Source organism: Empidonax traillii, unplaced genomic scaffold, assembly GCF_003031625.1.
Source record: "Empidonax traillii isolate 1590-97213 ecotype Southwest subspecies unplaced genomic scaffold, ASM303162v1 scaffold56:size2478089, whole genome shotgun sequence".
Lineage (NCBI taxonomy): Eukaryota > Metazoa > Chordata > Aves > Passeriformes > Tyrannidae > Empidonax > Empidonax traillii.
Genome location: NW_020955249.1, coordinates 251,340 through 268,573, shown reverse-complemented (window position 1 = coordinate 268,573; position 17,234 = coordinate 251,340). Strand labels below are relative to the sequence as shown.

At 49.6% G+C, this 17,234-nt stretch overlaps 3 protein-coding genes across 6 annotated transcripts in view; all 3 read left to right on the top strand.

Annotated features, from left to right (window-relative positions):
* The first annotated feature begins 1,300 nt into the window (after nucleotides 1-1,300).
* RIOX1 (ribosomal oxygenase 1) lies at nucleotides 1,301-3,054 on the top strand. The gene has a single exon (XM_027879726.1). It carries the CDS (start codon nucleotides 1,301-1,303, stop codon nucleotides 3,011-3,013), a length of 1,713 nt encoding a protein of 570 aa, XP_027735527.1. The 3' UTR covers nucleotides 3,014-3,054.
* Nucleotides 3,055-6,219: 3,165 nt separating this feature from the next.
* On the top strand, nucleotides 6,220-11,090 carry LOC114055466 (acyl-coenzyme A thioesterase 1-like). Its single transcript, XM_027879595.1, has 3 exons — nucleotides 6,220-6,847; nucleotides 8,344-8,546; nucleotides 10,251-11,090. Exons 1-3 carry the CDS (start codon nucleotides 6,238-6,240, stop codon nucleotides 10,854-10,856), a joined length of 1,419 nt encoding a protein of 472 aa, XP_027735396.1. The 5' UTR covers nucleotides 6,220-6,237; the 3' UTR covers nucleotides 10,857-11,090.
* A 1,430-nt stretch (nucleotides 11,091-12,520) lies between these two features.
* Nucleotides 12,521-17,234, top strand: part of DNAL1 (dynein axonemal light chain 1) — a 38,018-nt gene continuing 33,304 nt past the window's right edge. For all 4 annotated transcript variants that reach the window (XM_027879598.1, XM_027879600.1, XM_027879599.1 and 1 more), the window contains exons 1-3: nucleotides 12,521-12,866; nucleotides 15,699-15,901; nucleotides 16,847-17,029. In XM_027879598.1, coding sequence (XP_027735399.1) covers nucleotides 12,623-12,866; nucleotides 15,699-15,901; nucleotides 16,847-17,029 — 630 coding nt within the window. In that variant the 5' untranslated portion in view covers nucleotides 12,521-12,622. The remainder of the gene's footprint in view (nucleotides 12,867-15,698; nucleotides 15,902-16,846; nucleotides 17,030-17,234) is intronic.

Here is a 17,234-nt window from a genome sequence, read left to right as displayed (position 1 = left end):
GGCTGATTTGTGTTGGGTTTAAGGTAATTCAAGCAACAGTCAAGTTTAAGATATCTGTATCTGTTCTAAAATTTGAGACTTAACAGCTGAACTTATCCTCATTAGGCCTAAGGATTTCTGCTCCTGAATTCTGGTAAAATTGTGGTAAAATTGTGGTAAAATGTAGGTCTGGATTGAAACCCTGGCTAGAGGTGAAAGTTCACTTTTCAGCTTTGCATCCTATGCCTGGTACACTCAGTAGCCCACACAGCAGATCTGCACATGCCTTGTGAATGTTAGCTGTTTAACATACTGTGTGCAGCAGATATTCATATCTATGAGAGGTTAATAACACCCTGTGAACCAGAGGGTTTCTGGGCACACACGAGTAATTGCTCCAGTTAAATGCTTTAATTTCACAGCAGCCTCTGGAGATGAAATTCTCATGCAAAATTCATTCCCATGAATTGCTGCAGCCCTTAACAGATTCTTCTCACCAAAGTACTGAAGTGTGAATTTCTTGTACTGAAGCTTGTTCTTAATCAGAAGGGCATCAACACAGTCTGACAATACAAACCCCTACAGTTTGTCACATTTGCCACAATCAGAATCTTGCTGGTCTGTCCTCTACCCTCCAGCACAGCTTCCTGTGCTGAAGCTCCAGTCTCTGGAAGCACAGAGCAGCCCTCAGGCTGTCCAGGTACCTACAGCACCACTAACGTCTTTCTATGAAGCTTCAAGCCTAGAAGAGAGATGGAGAGGGAATGAAGGTCTGCCCATCTTATTAGGCAGTTAGTGGATTTGGGAAAAAAATCAAAACCTGTCATCACCACTAGAAGCACAAGAAAAGGGGAGAAGGGATGGTACCTCAGAATTGGCTTCATCCAACTTGGATTTCTTTTTCTCGCACAACAAAGCCTTATGAAATCGGGTTTACCTCATCTCGCCTCATTAAGCTGCAAAGTAATTACAGGCGGTCCTAAAGCCTACCCTTATGTTACGCCTTCGGAGAAAAATAACTTTATGAACGTGCTTAAAGCATGCGTCCGGAGCGAAGCTTCCCAGCCAAGGAATCCATCTACCTGCATCGGTTCCCAGGGGATTCGCCTCTCCTTTCCTTTAGCAAGCGGGGGGAAGCAAATACGCCCAGCACATTTTAAGCGGACGTGATGACAGAACACAAGATACGTTCCGTACAGCACGACCAGCCCACCCGGGAGATGCCCTTCCGGGGGAGGCGTGCTGGCTCCGAGCCCCGCCACACCCCGTGCCCGGGGCGCTCCCGGCGGAAGCGGCGGGGCTGGGCGGAGTCGAGGCGGCCATGCCGGCGCAGCAGCGGGAGCTGGGGCGGCTCTCGGCGCTCGCCGTGTACCGCCGGGTGGAGGGGGCCGGGCGGCTGGAGCGGCGCCGCCGCGGGGCGCCTCTGCCCGGGGGCCGCAAGCGGGCCAAGGCCCGGCCGAGGCGCGGCCGAGCGGGAGGCGGCGGCCCGGAGCCGGAGGCCCCGCCGCAGCCGGCGGCGACTCCCGGCTCCGGGCCGGCGGAGCTCCGCGTGGAGCCCCGGCCCGGGGGGGCGGTCGCCGTGCCTGAAGAGAAGCCGCCGGACGGCCCCGCGGCCATCCCGGCCGGCCCGCGGGCGGCGGGGGAGGACGGCGGCGGCGGCGTGTCGGGGCTGCTGCGGCGGCTGGGGCGGGTGGAGGACAGCCGGCAGCGGGCGGCAGAGCTGTTCCGCTGGCTGCTGGCCCCGGTGGCGCCGAGCGAGTTCCTGCGGCAGCACTGGGAGCGGGCGCCGCTGCTGGTGCGGCGAGGCGACCCCGGCTACTACGCGGGGCTCTTCTCCACGGCCGACTTGGACGCCGCCCTGCGGGGCGGAGAAGTGCACTTCGGCACCCACCTGGACGTGACCAGCTACGCCGAGGGCGTGCGGGAGACGCACAACCCGTCCGGCCGGGCCCTGCCTGCCGTCGTGTGGGACTTCTACCAGAACGGCTGCTCCCTGCGGCTCCTCTGCCCACAGGCTTTCTCCCCCACCGTCTGGCACTTCCTCTCCATCCTGCAGGAGCAATTTGGCAGTATGGTGGGGGCCAACACATACCTCACGCCACCGGGGACACAGGGCTTTGCCCCCCACTACGATGACATCGAGGCCTTTGTGCTGCAGCTGGAGGGGAAGAAGCACTGGCGTGTCTACAGGCCCCGGACGGATGCCGAGGTGCTGCCCCAGTTGCCCAGTGCAAACCTCACACAGGCTGAGCTCGGCGAGCCTGTGCTGGAGACAGTGCTTGAGGCCGGGGACCTGCTGTACTTCCCCCGTGGCTTTATCCACCAGGGTGACTGTTTTCCTGACTCACACTCGCTCCACATCACTGTGTCTTCCTACCAGAGGAATTCCTGGGGAGACCTTCTGGAGAAGCTCCTCCCAGCTGCCCTGCAGATGGCCCTGGAGGAGGATGTGGAGTACCGGCGAGGGCTTCCCATGGACTACCTGGGATACATGGGGGTTGCCAACTCAGACGCAGTTGATGCTCGGCGAACAGCCTTTATGGAGAAGGTTAAGAGCCTGATAAAGAGGCTCGTTGACTATGCACCCATTGATGCTGCTGTGGATCAGATGGGCAAGTCGTTTCTTCATGACTGTCTGCCCCCTGTGCTTACACAGAGTGAAAAGGCGCGGAGTATCTACGGCTTCCCAGCCCGGTGGCAAGATGGAGGCCCTCACGATGTTGATATAGAGATAACAAAAGACACCGAAATACGCCTCCTCTGCCACGGTATTGTTAGATTATGTAATGAAGAAGCAGGTGTGATGCTGTATTACACAACAGAAAACTCAAGAGTGTATCACAAAGAAGAACCCAAGTTCCTTGAGCTAGATCCCGAGTATATAGACAGTATCGAATTTCTGCTGTCTTCCTATCCAAATCACGTCAGTGTGGGTAACCTTCCATGTGAAACCTTGGAGGAAAAGATTTCTCTAGCCACACTCCTGTTTGAGAAGGGCATTCTGACTACAAAGAAACCTCTGGTACAAGTGTAACTCTTATTTTTTAATGAAATAAACATACATTTGTTTAGGAAGTGTTCTGTCTTGGTCTTGCCTTACACCTGCTAGAGTGAATCAGTAGTCCAGGTCCCTGCATCTCATCTGGGGGCAGAAGGGCTATGGTATGGGTAGGGAAACGTTCTGATTAAAATGGGTATCTACTGTAGGAGCAATTCTGCATGGCTGAGTGACTAGAAAAGGGAAAAAGTTATTCTTTTTCCTTTCACCAAGCATGTTACTACACCCTAGGTAACTTCAGGAACCTAGTGACCTTTCTTGCAGTCTGTAAATCACCTTTGTATTTTCACAGCATTTTAAAGCAGCCTGCTCTATTGCGGGAAGTACTCTTATTATTCACGGGCAGATTTGGTGATAGTCAGCATTCTGTGTACCTGTGCTGTGCCATGATGCATAGGCCTTCACGTCTATGCTGTGTTGTAAAGATCTCTTGGTCACAGAAAAAACTTGTCTAACTCTTCCTAGAAGTGGAGCTTGCAGGCAGTTCCAGCAATTACATCACCTACATGAGCCTGCCCTTATCAAACAGTGTAGCAAGATGTCCTCAGGCAAACATGATCTGCTGCCTTTGAAATGCTTCAGGCTCACTTGCATCTTCTTCAGTCTGCAAGGTGTCTTAGTGATAAAATAACCTCCCCTACTGGTTTTCCCACAGCAGCCCCTAGCAATGAAATTACTGGTCCTTTCAAGGCAAATGGGGCACTCTCTAATACGTGGGTTTTTTTTTGTGCTGGGTGAAAAAAGTCTCATTTAAGGACCTATCAAATTACATGAACACGTGCCTGGCTGTGTGGCCAGTTCCCATAAATAGACCAACCTCTGATATGCTTTTCCTCAATGCTATTTTATCATAGCAGTCAGAAGGTGAGGGATATTCCGTCATTAAAGCCTTCTGAAGCTTTATCCACAAGGAGCAGGGTGTACTACCCTGTGGTCCTTTGAGCTGTTGGATCATCAGGGATGATGATCCAACAGATCTGGGCTTTTTTACAGAAATATTTAAATGACAAGTAATGTGCAACAAGTGATGTGCAAGCAACACACAACTTTGAACAACCAGATCTGATAAATTCTGTTACAGTTATCAATCTAACAGCTTGTCTCAGATTTACCAGTACAACTACTGTATCTTCCATGACTTTACACATCCAGAACCCAGAAAAGAAATGGGTCTGCCTTTTCTCTTCTTCCTGGAACCTTTTTGTTCAAATGCCAAGAAAATGCATGGCATTTTTGGCCTTTTATAAAACACCTCATGTGCCAAATGCACTGTTATGTTTCTTGGGGGGTTTCTATTCTCCTAATGCATTCTTGACAATACTTTCCATATCACTGTGGTCTCTACATGTACACGCTATCCCCAGCTCACACTTGAAAGCCACACCTCCCAAATGACAATTCTGGAGCAGGGATTTCACTGTTATTATGGTGAAAGTCTCATTTCAAATGGAAACGTCTCTGACCTCTGTGCTGCTGGGATTGTGTAAAAATGGATGCTATAGCCAGGATGCTGGACTGTCTCTGGTTTACCCTTGGGGAAGGTCATTTGCTTTCTGCACCTTCTTTCCATCTTCCCTTCAGAATGTTGTGTTCTGGCTAGTGGATATTTCTGGCCTCAAGATGTAACATAAAAAACTTCCTGCTGAATTTATAGTCATTGTGATCTTCTCCCACATGATGTGGAACATTTTAATCTTTGTTATTGGTTTGAGAATTGTAATAAAGGACTGAGATTTGAAAGCCATGGACTCATTTGTTCTGCTTTGGTTAGAAGCAGGGTTTGCAGCTTGACCACTCTCTCATCCCAGGGTGAAACCTTGAGATTGTAGAAGCTTGGGATCAAGGGCTGCCCAGGTAGGAACAGCACACCATAGAAGATAGCCCTCTTACCTTCACTCTTCCACTCTTGTGTCACCAAGCATAGAGGAGAAGGAATGTTGCTGAAACTTCCAGGACCTTTTCCCTTAATATCTGCTCCAGCCTGTGGTCAAGCTGGTGATCAAATCCACTATTGTAAACCAAGGACTGCTCTTCTCAACGACAGGAGTAGTTGCCACACATTGAGGGCCAGACACCATACAGCATGACCAAATGCCAGATGACAAAGTACCTATCTGTTTAGGAGAGAATGGGTAATCTCCACAGGAAAGGAAAGACTGCTGAGACTCTGTCCAATACCTCTGACCACTTAGTATTTCCAAAAAGGACAATGCTCAGGATTCCCTCAGATGCTTCCACTTGTTTCACACCACTAAGTCAGACATGAGGAGTTCAGAGTGTGAGGCACCCCTGCCTGCATCTACAGGAAGAGTCTGGGAGCCTAAGGAAACAGCTGTCCCTCTGCAGTTGCTTTTGGATCAGAAGATCCAGCTCTCGGTAAGATGGATTGAATGGCCTTCTTTTTTAAAGTCTTGCAAAATCCATTACTAGAAGAGCCAGATATTTCCTGACCTACCTAAAGAGTCTGTGAAAGCACTCACTCCTCATCCCTCTTGCACCACTGAGGATCCTAACCATCCTTCCCAATTCACCTGGCTCTACAGCTGAGCAGAGCCTGGTGGAAACATAAGCCACCTTGCCCATGCCTTGGGACAACCAACACAGAGGCAGAACCGGCAAGGAGAGGCGAAGCACTGCCGGGTGGGTGCTGGTGTGGCTTCTCCCCGCCCCAGCTGGGGCTGGCCCGCGCTCCGCTCTCTCGGCTGAGCGGCAGAGCACAGCTCGGCCCTACTCGGGTCGCTGCCGGCGGGCAGCAGCTCCGCGCTGCCCCATCTCTGTGCGGCCGGTCCCACACAGGCCCTTCGCTGCCCGGGCCGTGAGTCCCGACTGCGATTCTGCTCGGTGGCTCGTCAACACTTCTGCCCGTCCTGCCCCGCACGTCCCCCCTCCCGCAGACACCGCCCGGCCCGGGGGAGCTCGGGGGGACACCGAGGAGCTCTGTGGAGCCAAGATGGGTCTCAAGAAGTCGATGGAGTTTGGCAGAGAGCCCTCCCACAGCCGGAAGGGCGGCGGGGGGAAGACAGAAGAGGAGGGGAAGAGTCGGCGGCCAAGGCGGCAGGGAAGCAGGCAGGCGGGGCGAGGGACTGCCGCCCTGCTCCTCCCTGCGGAGCATTACAGCGGCATTCCGGGATCGATTCCGGACTCGGTTCCGAGGGGACCTGCCCCGGAATCCGCCCCCAGAGGCGGAACTACCCGGGACAATGTGGCAAATCATTGTCCGCTCCCTGCGCCGGGCCAGCTCCCGTGGCTGGCGGAGGCGACTGCCCTGGCCCGGCCCCACGCCTGCAGCCCCACGGAGCCGCAGCCCCGCGTGGACCCTCGCGACAGCCTCCGCCCATGGACTTGCCTCCATGTCCCCCTCCATCCACTTCTCGCCCGCCACCCGCAGCCTCTTCGATGAGCCGCTGGCCATCACTGTGCAGGGCCTCGGCCCGCGACAGCAGGTCACACTGAGGACATCCTTGAGGGACGAGAGGGGAGAGCTCTTCCAGGCCAGTGCCCTCTACCAGGCGGGGAACGACGGGGTGCTGGACCTCGCCCGCTGCCCGGCGCTGCCGGGAGGCAGCTTCTCCGGCCTGGAGCCCATGGGGCTGCTCTGGGCTTTGCAGCCCCAGAAGCCCTTCTGGCGGCTGGTGAAACGGGACGTGCAGAGCCCCTTCGTCCTGCAGCTGGAGGTGTTGGAGGGCCACGGGAAGCCTCCCGGGCGGCTCCTGGCCCAGGCGCAGCACGAGCGGGCGTTCCTGCGGGACGGGGTGCGGAGAGTCCCGGTGCGAGAGGGGAGGATCCGGGCGACGCTTTTTCTGCCCCCCGGTGAGTACCGGCCGTGCCGGGCTCCTTCTCCCACGGGTGTTGCTCTGCTTTTGGCCCCGCGCTCCCAGGCCCAGAGCCTGACCCCGTCCAGGCTTCCCTTGAGGACAAGGGGGAGCCTCACCTCGCCAGCTGGCACTGGACACTTCTCAAGGAGCAGTCTGATCAGCCCAACCCTCTTTGGTCTGCTGGGCACACTGCTCACGTAGAGCAGCTATATGTGCTGAAGCACATGTGAGTTTATTTAATTGATTCTTACTGGACATGAAGGCATTTATCATAATACCCTTCTTGTTCCCAAATGCTGTGGGAGATGGTGTCAGCCAGTCTTCAAGATACCTTTCCTCTACCTGGCTGTTTTCCAGGGAATTCACCTAGTAATTCTTTGAGTAAGTAGAAGGTTGCTCTCCCAAACTATAGAGTTTAAGGCTGCTGCTTCCCTTTCAAGCCTCTCCACAGATCCTGAAATCCTAGTTGCTGTAGCCCAAGGCAATCCAAGCTGCCTTTTGCTGCCACATTTGTCCCCAGTTCTTCCTTGTTTGTGAGCAGAAGATTAGGGAAAGCATTAGACAGGTTTGCTCAACCCTTGGTTGAGTGGTTTGCAGCAGCTGCACCACTGCCACATCCCAGCTCTCCTTTCTCCTGTGATCCAGAGGCTTTCACAGAGCATGCCTCTGGAACCCCATGTACTCAAAGAGCATCTCTACATATCATGTGCCTTCCCCTGTCTTCCCTGTCTGTCCCTGGCAGCATCTCCATGATAGCACTAAAATCATACGTGCTGTCCTAGCCAGTGTCCTGGGCTCTGACTGTGCTGTAGCCTTGAGGCTGGAGATGAATTTCCAGTTCTTCTTGCTTGCTGCCCATGTTCTCCATGTTAGTCTGCAGACACCTGAGGGAAGCCCCACCTTCCCTCCTGAGCAGGAATGTCCTCCTCCTTTCCATACTTTTTTAGCAGTTTGCTGCAATCCCTCTCAGCTTTGGAGTTTATCCCCTGATGAACCTAATGTAAAGCTTCTCTTACCAGGGTTAGCAAGGTTGGTTTCAAATACTTCTCTTAATCCCAGAATAAATGGCCATAGTACATTTACACTGAAACTGAGAAGCTGAAATCATCAGAAGAGGAGAATTTTTTGGATACTGAGAAATGCAGCAAGGAAAAGCCTCCTGGCTTTTCTGAAAAGAGCTTGATACTGAAGCAGAGCTTGATACCTTTGCAGTGCATTGACATGATACAGAGAACTAGTTGTGACTGTCAAAAGACCCCTCCTCATCAGGCCACACGTTCCCTGATGTTATCCAAAACATTAGCAGGGCTGCTAATTTGTGATGGCTTGTTTAATCTTGAAGCATTGCAGCCATTTAATTAAAACTAGCACAGCCGTTCTGCTGCTTTAGATTTTTTTCTTTTTTTATCAAGACATGTTCCCAGGCCTATGATATTGGCATATAAATTAAGAATTGTGGGTTAATGTCTCCTGTTATGTGGTCTCTCACAGGAAATGGCCCCTTTCCAGGAATTATTGACTTATACGGAACTGGAGGAGGACTCCCTGAATACAGGGCATGCCTGCTGGCCAACTATGGCTTTGCTGTGCTGGCTCTGGCTTACTACGCCTATGAAGATCTTCCCAAAGAGATGAAGGAATTCCACCTGGAATATTTTGAAGAAGCTGTAAACTATATGTTGCAACACACCCAGGTTGGTTTGTTCATTGACTCACTACAGTGAACTATCATTATTTAGGTCCTGTCAGACTGCAGATGGGGCAGGGCTGCTGTATTTAAAATAGCATTGCTGTTAAGTTGGCTGTGATTAATTTTTTTTATATCTTTAATTCCCATTACAATGGCTCTCTGGCAGATTATTCCAATTCTTCCTTTTGAAGTGGCCAGGAGAAACACTGACACATAGGTCACATACTGGTAATTTCTACTCCATTCAACCCAGTGTCATAACTAGGGTGCTAGTTTCCTGGAGACTTATTTGACTTCCAGCAGGGCTTTTAGGTTTATGCTCTGTAGAATGTCCTGCAGATCTTAATGTCCTTTTCAGCTGTGGAGCACATGGTAACCTTCTGTGATACAAGTCTCAAGGAAGTCCACCAGTACACATTTGTTGCTGTGTATTTTATACACTGTTAGAATCACTCCAAATGTTGTTATTTGGTGAGTGTGAGTTTTAGTAGCTAGTTGTGCACTTAGGGATTCTTCTAAGTCAACACCTCTTTAAAGAGAACCTGCTTGGTTCTGCATCTCCTTGCAAGCAGCTGTGCATGACAATAGCTAGAACTGCACAAAGCAGTTTCTCTGGAGAATGAAAACAAATAAGTTCCTCAACCTCAGAAAGATGAGTAAATGTTAAAGGTCTTGGTTGCTTTTCAGATGCCTTAACCTTAACTGCTTGTGCCACTTCTCTGCCCAAAAACATCTGGAAATTGCTTCCACCTGCCTTTTTTTTTTCCCTGGGAGCAGTACCACTGCCTTCCATTAACATCTTCACTGAGCCCCTCATTGTGTTTTTAATGGGTTGCAAAGTTTCAGCCATATTTTCTAATTTCTCCTTTCCCATGTTTCAAAGTCAGTGGTTTGAAGCATATTACACTGGTGATAAGATATGAAAGATACTAAATTTCAATGCTATCTCAGAGCCTTTTTGCCCCTAAGGGTCTTCGGATGTTGAAGCAGTTGAGGTATTAGCCAACTTTCTTCCATTATCCTTAGAGGCTTTCAATACCCTGTAAGGTCATTTAATTTTTCTATTCTAGTTAATTTGCCTTGTGTAAAAGAAAATGAAGGTAACCTATTCTAGATGGACTCCAGAGGACTGGACAATTCTCTTAGAAAAATGCGTTTAATAGGTTATTTTTTTTAAGATACATTTTAATGAGTAAGCTACCTCAGAATGCTTCCTGTGAGTTAGATACCAAGTGTACTAGAGAAGTGGGAGAGCAGCTGATGTGGCTGCCACACCATGTTATCTTCTTAATAAGGAAACCAAAGACAGTGGTTGAGTATAAAAAATACGTTATCATAAGTGATGACAGTATCTTAGTCACTGCTGACTTTGAGCAGTTTTCACTGAAAGAAACCATTTGTAGAAGAAGTCTTCCCTTCTCCTTCCCTCTTCTTCCCTCAGCTGCCTTATAGGCAAAGTGACTTTGGGGCTGCACATCTGCAAAGTAGCTTTGCTAGGATGATGCTGCAGTCCTGGCAGGGCTTAGGACCATAAATCAAGCATGGAGCAGTGCCCAGGGTCCCTCAGATGTGGGCCCTGTGCACAGGACCTTAGATGCCTGTACTTGGGGTCCAAATCTGGGACAGACATGGCTGCAAACGTGGCAACATCTTGAAGAAGTGGCACGCTATGGTTCATTGCTTGTGGTTTCTCTTCTCTCACCTCCAGGTTAAAGGTCCAGGAATTGGGTTGCTTGGAATCTCGAAGGGTGGTGACCTGTGCACCTCCATGGCCTCCTTCCTAAAGGGCATCACAGCCACTGCCCTTATCAACGGTTCAGTGGCAAATGTGGGTGCAGTGCTCCGCTACAAGGACATCATCATTCCACCTCTTAGTTTCAATTTGAAACGCATCAAGGTCGGCAAGTCCGGGATTGCTGATATTTTGGATGCATTGGGCAACCCACTAGAAGGGCCTGACCAGCAAAGCTTTATCCCTTTAGAGAAGGCCGAGTGTCGCTTCTTATTCATTGTTGGCCAGGATGACCGCAACTGGAAAAGCGAATTCTTTGCAGTTGAGGGGAGCAAACGTTTGCAAGCTCATGGGAAGGAAAAGCCTGAGATAGTCTGTTATCCTAGAGCAGGGCACTACATTGAACCTCCCTTTTTCCCAATGTGTGCAGCCTCGATGCACCTGCTAGTTGGCAAACCTGTGGAGTGGGGAGGGGAGCCCAAGGCACACTGTGAGGCACAGATAGATGCTTGGCAGCAGATCCAAGCTTTCTTCCACAAACACCTCACAGGCAAGCCATCTGGAACATCCAGTAAGCTGTGATGTGAAGTAGGTTACTTTACAGATGAAGATGCTGGTGTTTCAAGATTGCTTTGTTAAATGGTTCAGAATGAGAACAAGGAACATCAGAGAATAAGCTATTGGGTTTCTTGAAAGATGAGAGCAGGCGAAACCATGAAAGCTGCTTTGTTTTTACACCCTCCTCTAACCTTGGTTAGAGGTTTGTGGCCTCCTGTTCTGTGTAGTATAGGATTAAAAGCTGTGGAAGGCAAATGTGGTAAGGCTAGGTGTTCTTTGAATGTCAGTTTAAGTGGAAGGTAACTTACCCAAGCTGAGAACTGGGGTGAAAATGTACCTTGGCTTTCTCAGAGGAAATATATGCCATTGCCCTTACCAGAGCCAGCTTTGTGTTCTCATTCCAGTGTTCTAATTTTTCTGGAAGCAGCAGTTCTCTCTTCCTGCCTCCAGTATTTTTTCTGTTCTTCCTGTGCACTTCCCTCTCCTTTATTGCTCATTCCCCTTCTCTCACAGCACTAAAATGCCTTAACAATATCTAAGATTTCACTTAGGAAAAGCAGTAATACCGCGTCTGCATCCTCAGGTAGCAAATCTCCCATTCATAGGCAACAACAGCCCATAGCCTGATGTGACATTCTGGGCACATGCAGTAGAAATAAGACATTTAAACAGTTTTTGAACGTCTGTAAGCATGAGAAAACGACAAACCCGGCCCTATTGGAAGTCATCCTGGAGCGGGGGTCTCCTCAGCTGGGCTGTGGGTATCCGATCTAGGTCCGCAGCGCTGTTAATGGGTAGCGTCTCCCTGCCTGTACATTCTCTTAGCGCCTGCTTGCAAAAGTTACTGGAAATAGTCCGGCTGCGGGGCTGGCTCGGCGGCTCCGTGAGGCGCGGGGTGCTGTGCGGGCGGAGGCGGGCTGGAAGGGGCGATGGGGCGGCTGCCGTGCTGTGCCGGAGCCGGACTCTGGTTGCATGTCTAGTCCTCTCTGAGCACCGGGGCGGGCGGGTGAGCTGTCAGCCCCGCTGGGGATCCTCGGTAACGTTGGGCACCCAGGCGCGGGGTTGAAGGGGAAGGCTGGATGTGTCCGGCGAGTTCGCGCTCGTGTATCCCAACGCGTTGTACCCCTCAGTGCCCGACAGCCCGCGCGGGCCGCATCCAGCCTCGGCTGCTCCCCGTGCGGCAGGCAGGCTTTTACATTCCCTGTGTTTGTAATAGATTAAAGTGAAACCTTAGCCGCTGCCCACAGATCGCTTCTTCATTCGGTTGGACGGCTTGGTGGAGGCGGGAGCGGCCCGGGGCTGGCGGCCTTTCCCGGGCTCGCTGCTCCTGTCGGTTGGATGGTTTGGGAGAGGTGGGAGCGCCCCGAGGCTGACGGCCTTTCCCGGGGGCGGGGAGGGGCTCTGCTCTCGATTGGGGCCGCCTGGAGGGGGCGGCGGCCGCGGTACCGATATTGCGGGCGGCGCGGCGGCCCCGCGCAGCCTCCGCCGCCGCCATGTGGAGAGCGCTCGCCGCCGCTGCCGCCGCCCCGGCACGGGCCCTGCTGCGCGCCCGGCCGCCCCAGCGGGCGGCCAGCCTGGCCGTGTCCCCCGCCGCCGGCCCGGCCGACGAGCGGGTGGAGACGCGGGTGACGGGGCTGAGCCCCGGGCAGCCGGTGACTCTGCGGGCCCTGGCGGCCGGTGACCGCGGCTGCCTCTTCCAGTCGTGCGCGCACTATCGAGCGGACAGCCGCGGGGAGCTGCACCTGGGCACGGACGCCTCCCAGGGCGGGGACTACACCGGCGTGGAGCCCATGGGGCTCTTCTGGAGCCTCTCCCCCGCCGCCATGGAGCGGCCGTACCAGCGGCTCGTTCCCCGCAGCACCGATGCCCCGATGAAGGTGGAGGTGTCGGTGCACCAGGGCCACAGCCCGCCGGGTGCCATGCCCGGGCCCGTGGTGACTAAGACCGAGGTGGAGAGGTGGTTCACGGCCCCCGGCGTGCGGAGGATCCGGCTGAAGGAAGGAGTCGTAAGGGGCTCCCTCTTTCTGCCGCCGGGTGAGTGTCCCGGCCGGAGGCTTTCGCCCCGGGGCTGGCGGAACCCCCCGGTTTCTCTGACCAGAGCAGGGAAGGTCTCGCAGAACAAAAACATACATCTGCCACCCGCGGAATCCGTATTCCGTCATGATCCGAACGCCCTCCTGCAGACAGGTGGCCGGTTTTTTTCCTTGAAACCTTACGGAGATGCTCCCGAGTGCTTGTCGGGACAGGATCCGGTTTGTGCGTGTCCTGGTCCTCCTCGGAGGCACGGGGCAGGCGGCTCTCGCAGGACGGGAAGGAGTTAAAGCAGAACAGGGGTTCTAGAGTTTACTACATCGCTGTGCTCTGTCTGCGGTGTTCCAGTAGGCTGAATGTTCTGGTCTACCAGGATCTGTAACGTTCAGAAAAGCTGATGCGTTTTTCATTGTGTGAGACTGTGCTGCATGTCCCGAGGATTTTACCCTAAGTAGAATTGAATCAGAGGCATTTTTCGTCCATTTTAAACACATGCCAGTAAGCAAAGCAACAGAAGAGCTTCTAGAAAATACACTTATTCCCCCTCTGTTACATCGGAGCCAACACTGAGTTAGTCATTGTGTTAGTTTTGTGCTGAACAGGCAAAATAGATCTGTCAGCAAGTTCTGCCTCTTCCGCTTGTTGGAATGGTTGTGCTTTATGAGGTGTGATATTCTGATGGTCTGCTAGTGGTATCGGAAACCAAAACTTTACACCAGTGATGTCGTTTGTATGCTTTAGCCATGATCTAAACTTCTTGTAGTTCCTGACTGTTATGCTACTGGAACTGCCCTCCACATTACCTCTAATTTAAATCTACTTGGTTCGGCAACTCCTGTAAGTATCGCTACACCAATTAGGTATTGTTTTCAGTGAATTTCCAAACCAATTTTTTTTTTAAATCTATTTAGGTGTGGATCCAAAGTTCACCGAAGAAAAAAACAACAACAGAGATTGAACTTTGAATATCAGATGTTTAGTCAGCGTGCTGGATTTTCCATCTCTGAGACGTGATTGTTTTGCAATCCTGCCTTAGAGGATGAGTTTGATTTCTGCTGAGCTCAGTGGAAATCCAGAGATCTGCAAGATAGAATTGTATTTTCTGCCTTAGAAAGTTTGGCATTGTAATAGTGTGGAAAAGTCTGGAGTCATTGCTTAAATGATATTGGCATCCCTCTTGATGGAGCATCGAGTTATGGGATTACTACTGTAATTACTACCTTCCTTTGCTCCAGGGACAAAAAAATGTTAAGATACTGTTAAGATAGGACTCTTAAATGTGAACCATTCTTAGTAAAAGTGAGATGATGTGAGTGGGCTTATGGTGTAATTTTAATATGAAAAAATTCTTAATTCAGGCATAAGAGTTAAAGGTGTGGGGGTTTGTTTCTTTGTTTTTAAATGGTAGTAAAGTTGTCTAGCCCATTTTATCCTGCTTTTTAATGAGCTATGCAGAAACTATACTTGGGCATGTGTAGGCACTCAGGAAGGTAGTCCAGGATCCTTGTATAAGTTTAAGTTTGTCTTCGTGAGAGAAACAGTCATGCTTGCCTGTGTTCTGAATACATGTTCTTGCTAGAAAGCTTTCTGGGCTTTCTAGATAAATGAATTACATATTTTCCAGCCACGTAGGCTGACTGCTGTTAACCAAAGGTTACTGTTGATCATGGCATTATGATAAATTTATCCCAATATATTTTCTCTCAAGAGTATTGAACTTCTGTGAAAAAAAAGATCGTAACTGAAAGAGAGAGAACCCAAAAGCATGGTTCATTCCCTTTCTGACTTCCTAATGGTTTGATTTAGGAGGTTTCCACCATCTAGCATGTCTTGTCCAAAACTTCCTTTTCTCAAGTGTGTCTAAGTCAGAGATCTTTTCTTTAGTGCATACAGGTAATGTCAGAGAGTTCGCACTCTCTCGCACAAGCGGGTCCTTTTTGTGAGATGGTTGTAGCAAGCTGGATCCAGGTACATCAGAGGTGACATCTCGTGGTCAGGGAAAAAGAAAAAAAAATTGCTTGCTTGGGGTCTTTATAACTTCACAAGGTAGTATCCTTAGCCTTTTAACCTAAGATCTGCTGGCTTGGCATACAAACATGGTACAACACAACCTTGGCTGTAAACACATGGCTGTTTAAAACTGCAGTTCTGATTATTTCTGTAGTTTTGTGGGACAAATTGTACACACGTATGTGTACCTTTATCTGTATATCAGTCATGCACGCGTAACCACACCCATACAGCTCTCAGTTTTACCCTCTGTCTTGTCACATCTGCAGTAGCAGTTCTCCTACCAAGTGTTACAGTGCTGATGTTGAGATAGAGCTAGTAAGTCCGGTTGGTTTTGTTTAGCAGTGGGTGTCTCTTTGCTGTGCTTTGCTCAATGCAGTTTATTCTGGAGTTTATGTAAGTTTTGTAGAATTGACTTTGAGGGATTAGTGCTCTTTGCTCATTATTCGTGGGCTTGCACTTTGTTAATTAAGATGTGACATATTTGTGGGGAAAATAGCAGACTTAGGGTATGATTGTTCTGAAGGCAGGAGGTTAAGACCATTGAAAAATACATTTAGAACAGTTGTTCTGGGTTTTTTTTTTAAAGAAAAAAAGTCTAACTTCACATATTTTTGCAGGCATTTAAGGACCTATTCTTAGTTTGAAATAGCTGAAATGGGATACAGCGCTGGTTCTCTTAATCTCTGCTGTGCAAATGGAAAAGTAATGAGCATTAATAGCAAATGTCTTAAGCATTCTATATTTTGTTGTTCACTCTTCACCAGATAGTTTTTAGTGTCCTGTTTGTTAACTTGTCCTCTGTACCACTTCTTTTTAATATAGGGGATGGCCCCTTTCCAGGAGTGATTGACATGTATGGTGACGAAGGAGGCTTGATTGAACTTAGATCCAGTCTCCTGGCTACCCGTGGTTTTGCTGCTCTTTCTCTGCCATATTTTGACTTTGAAGATCTTCCTAAGGTCATGAAAGAACTCAAACTGGAGTACTTTGAGGAGGCAGCTAGATTCCTGCAGCGTCACCCAAAAGTGAGTGTAATGAGAGATCTCTTGGGAGAAGGGAGGATTCAGCAGTCACGCCCAAGTAGTGGTGGTGACTTTTTTTTTTTTTTTTTTTTTTTTTTTTTTTTTTTTTTTTTTTTTTTTTTTTTTTTTTTTTTTTTTTTTTTTTTTTTTTTTTTTTTTTTTTTTTTTTTTTTTTTTTTTTTTTTTTTTTTCTTTTTTGGAGTATCAGTTTCTGCTGGGCAGGTTTAGGCACAATAGTGGGAAAATTGTAGACCCTGCATAGGTGGCTATGCATATGACTTTGAGAGTGAATTTATTCCAGCACAAACTGTCTGGTTAATAAATTCATGCTAGAAACTAAAACACTGCTGATCATTAGGGTAGTGAAGTGCTGGAATGTCCTCCAAACAGGAGCAGTGGTGGTAATTTTTTTTTTAATAAAAGCTGTTAGCTTAGGGAGGATGATACAAAACTGCTCAACAGTCATTGAAATAATGGAGTCAATGATTTGGGATGCTGCTTTCAGTTTTACTTTCCAGGCTAGAAAAAGACAAGATTAAATGCTACTTACCTCATCCTTCAAAAGCAATTTGTATGGTTACTTTATTTGCCTGAGACACACATGTGCTTGAATTTCCTGCTACCTGTTTTGGGAAAAAGAGAAAAATTTTGTGTCAACAGATGCAGTAGGGCCCAGGTGAGGATCAAGTGATGGTACATCTTGTGCCTGCCTTTGAGATTTTCTGTGGGGTTTGACAGCTCTTGGTGTCTCTGAAAAATAAGACAGTAAACAGACAGAGGAGCTTGGGCCCAGGCTGTAGCTTTCCAGCAGGTCACATCAATAATTAACCTAACCTTTCCCTTTTTTAGTAACACAACTCCAAAGTCACTTAATGGCTAATCCCATTGTAATGCATACTTCCTTTATTCTTTTCTTCCTCTCTTCTCCACCCCCTATCTTATCTGAAGGTGAAAGGACCAGGAGTTGGAGTGATTGGGACTGGAAAAGGGGCAGAATTAGCACTCTCCATGATCACCTTCCTGCCAGAAGTCGTGGCTGCTGTCTCTATCTCTGGCTGTAGTTCAAACACAGTTGCAGACCTCCATTACGGTGATATGACTCTGCCTGGGCTGCGTTTTGATATGAACAAGGTCAGTGTCTCTGACGCTGGTGTATTTGATGTTTTTGAAGCTCTGGATGACCCAACCAATCCTGCTAATTCTCCTTGCACGATCCCCATTGAAAAAGCAGAAGGACACTTTCTCTTAGTGGTAGGGGAAGATGATCGGATGTGGAAGAGCTCCTTATATGCTGACCTGGCAATCAGGCGTCTACGCCAGCATGGGAAGGAGAACT

Bases quoted from the DNA above. Each gene is read 5' to 3' on its own strand.
- RIOX1 (XM_027879726.1), top strand. From the start codon at position 1,301: ATGCCGGCGCAGCAGCGGGAGCTGGGGCGGCTCTCGGCGCTCGCCGTG.
- LOC114055466 (XM_027879595.1), top strand. From the start codon at position 6,238: ATGTGGCAAATCATTGTCCGCTCCCTGCGCCGGGCCAGCTCCCGTGGC. The intron at 6,848-8,343 runs GTGAGTACCGGC...GGTCTCTCACAG, and splicing joins GACGCTTTTTCTGCCCCCCG to GAAATGGCCCCTTTCCAGGA. The intron at 8,547-10,250 runs GTTGGTTTGTTC...TCTCACCTCCAG, and splicing joins ATATGTTGCAACACACCCAG to GTTAAAGGTCCAGGAATTGG.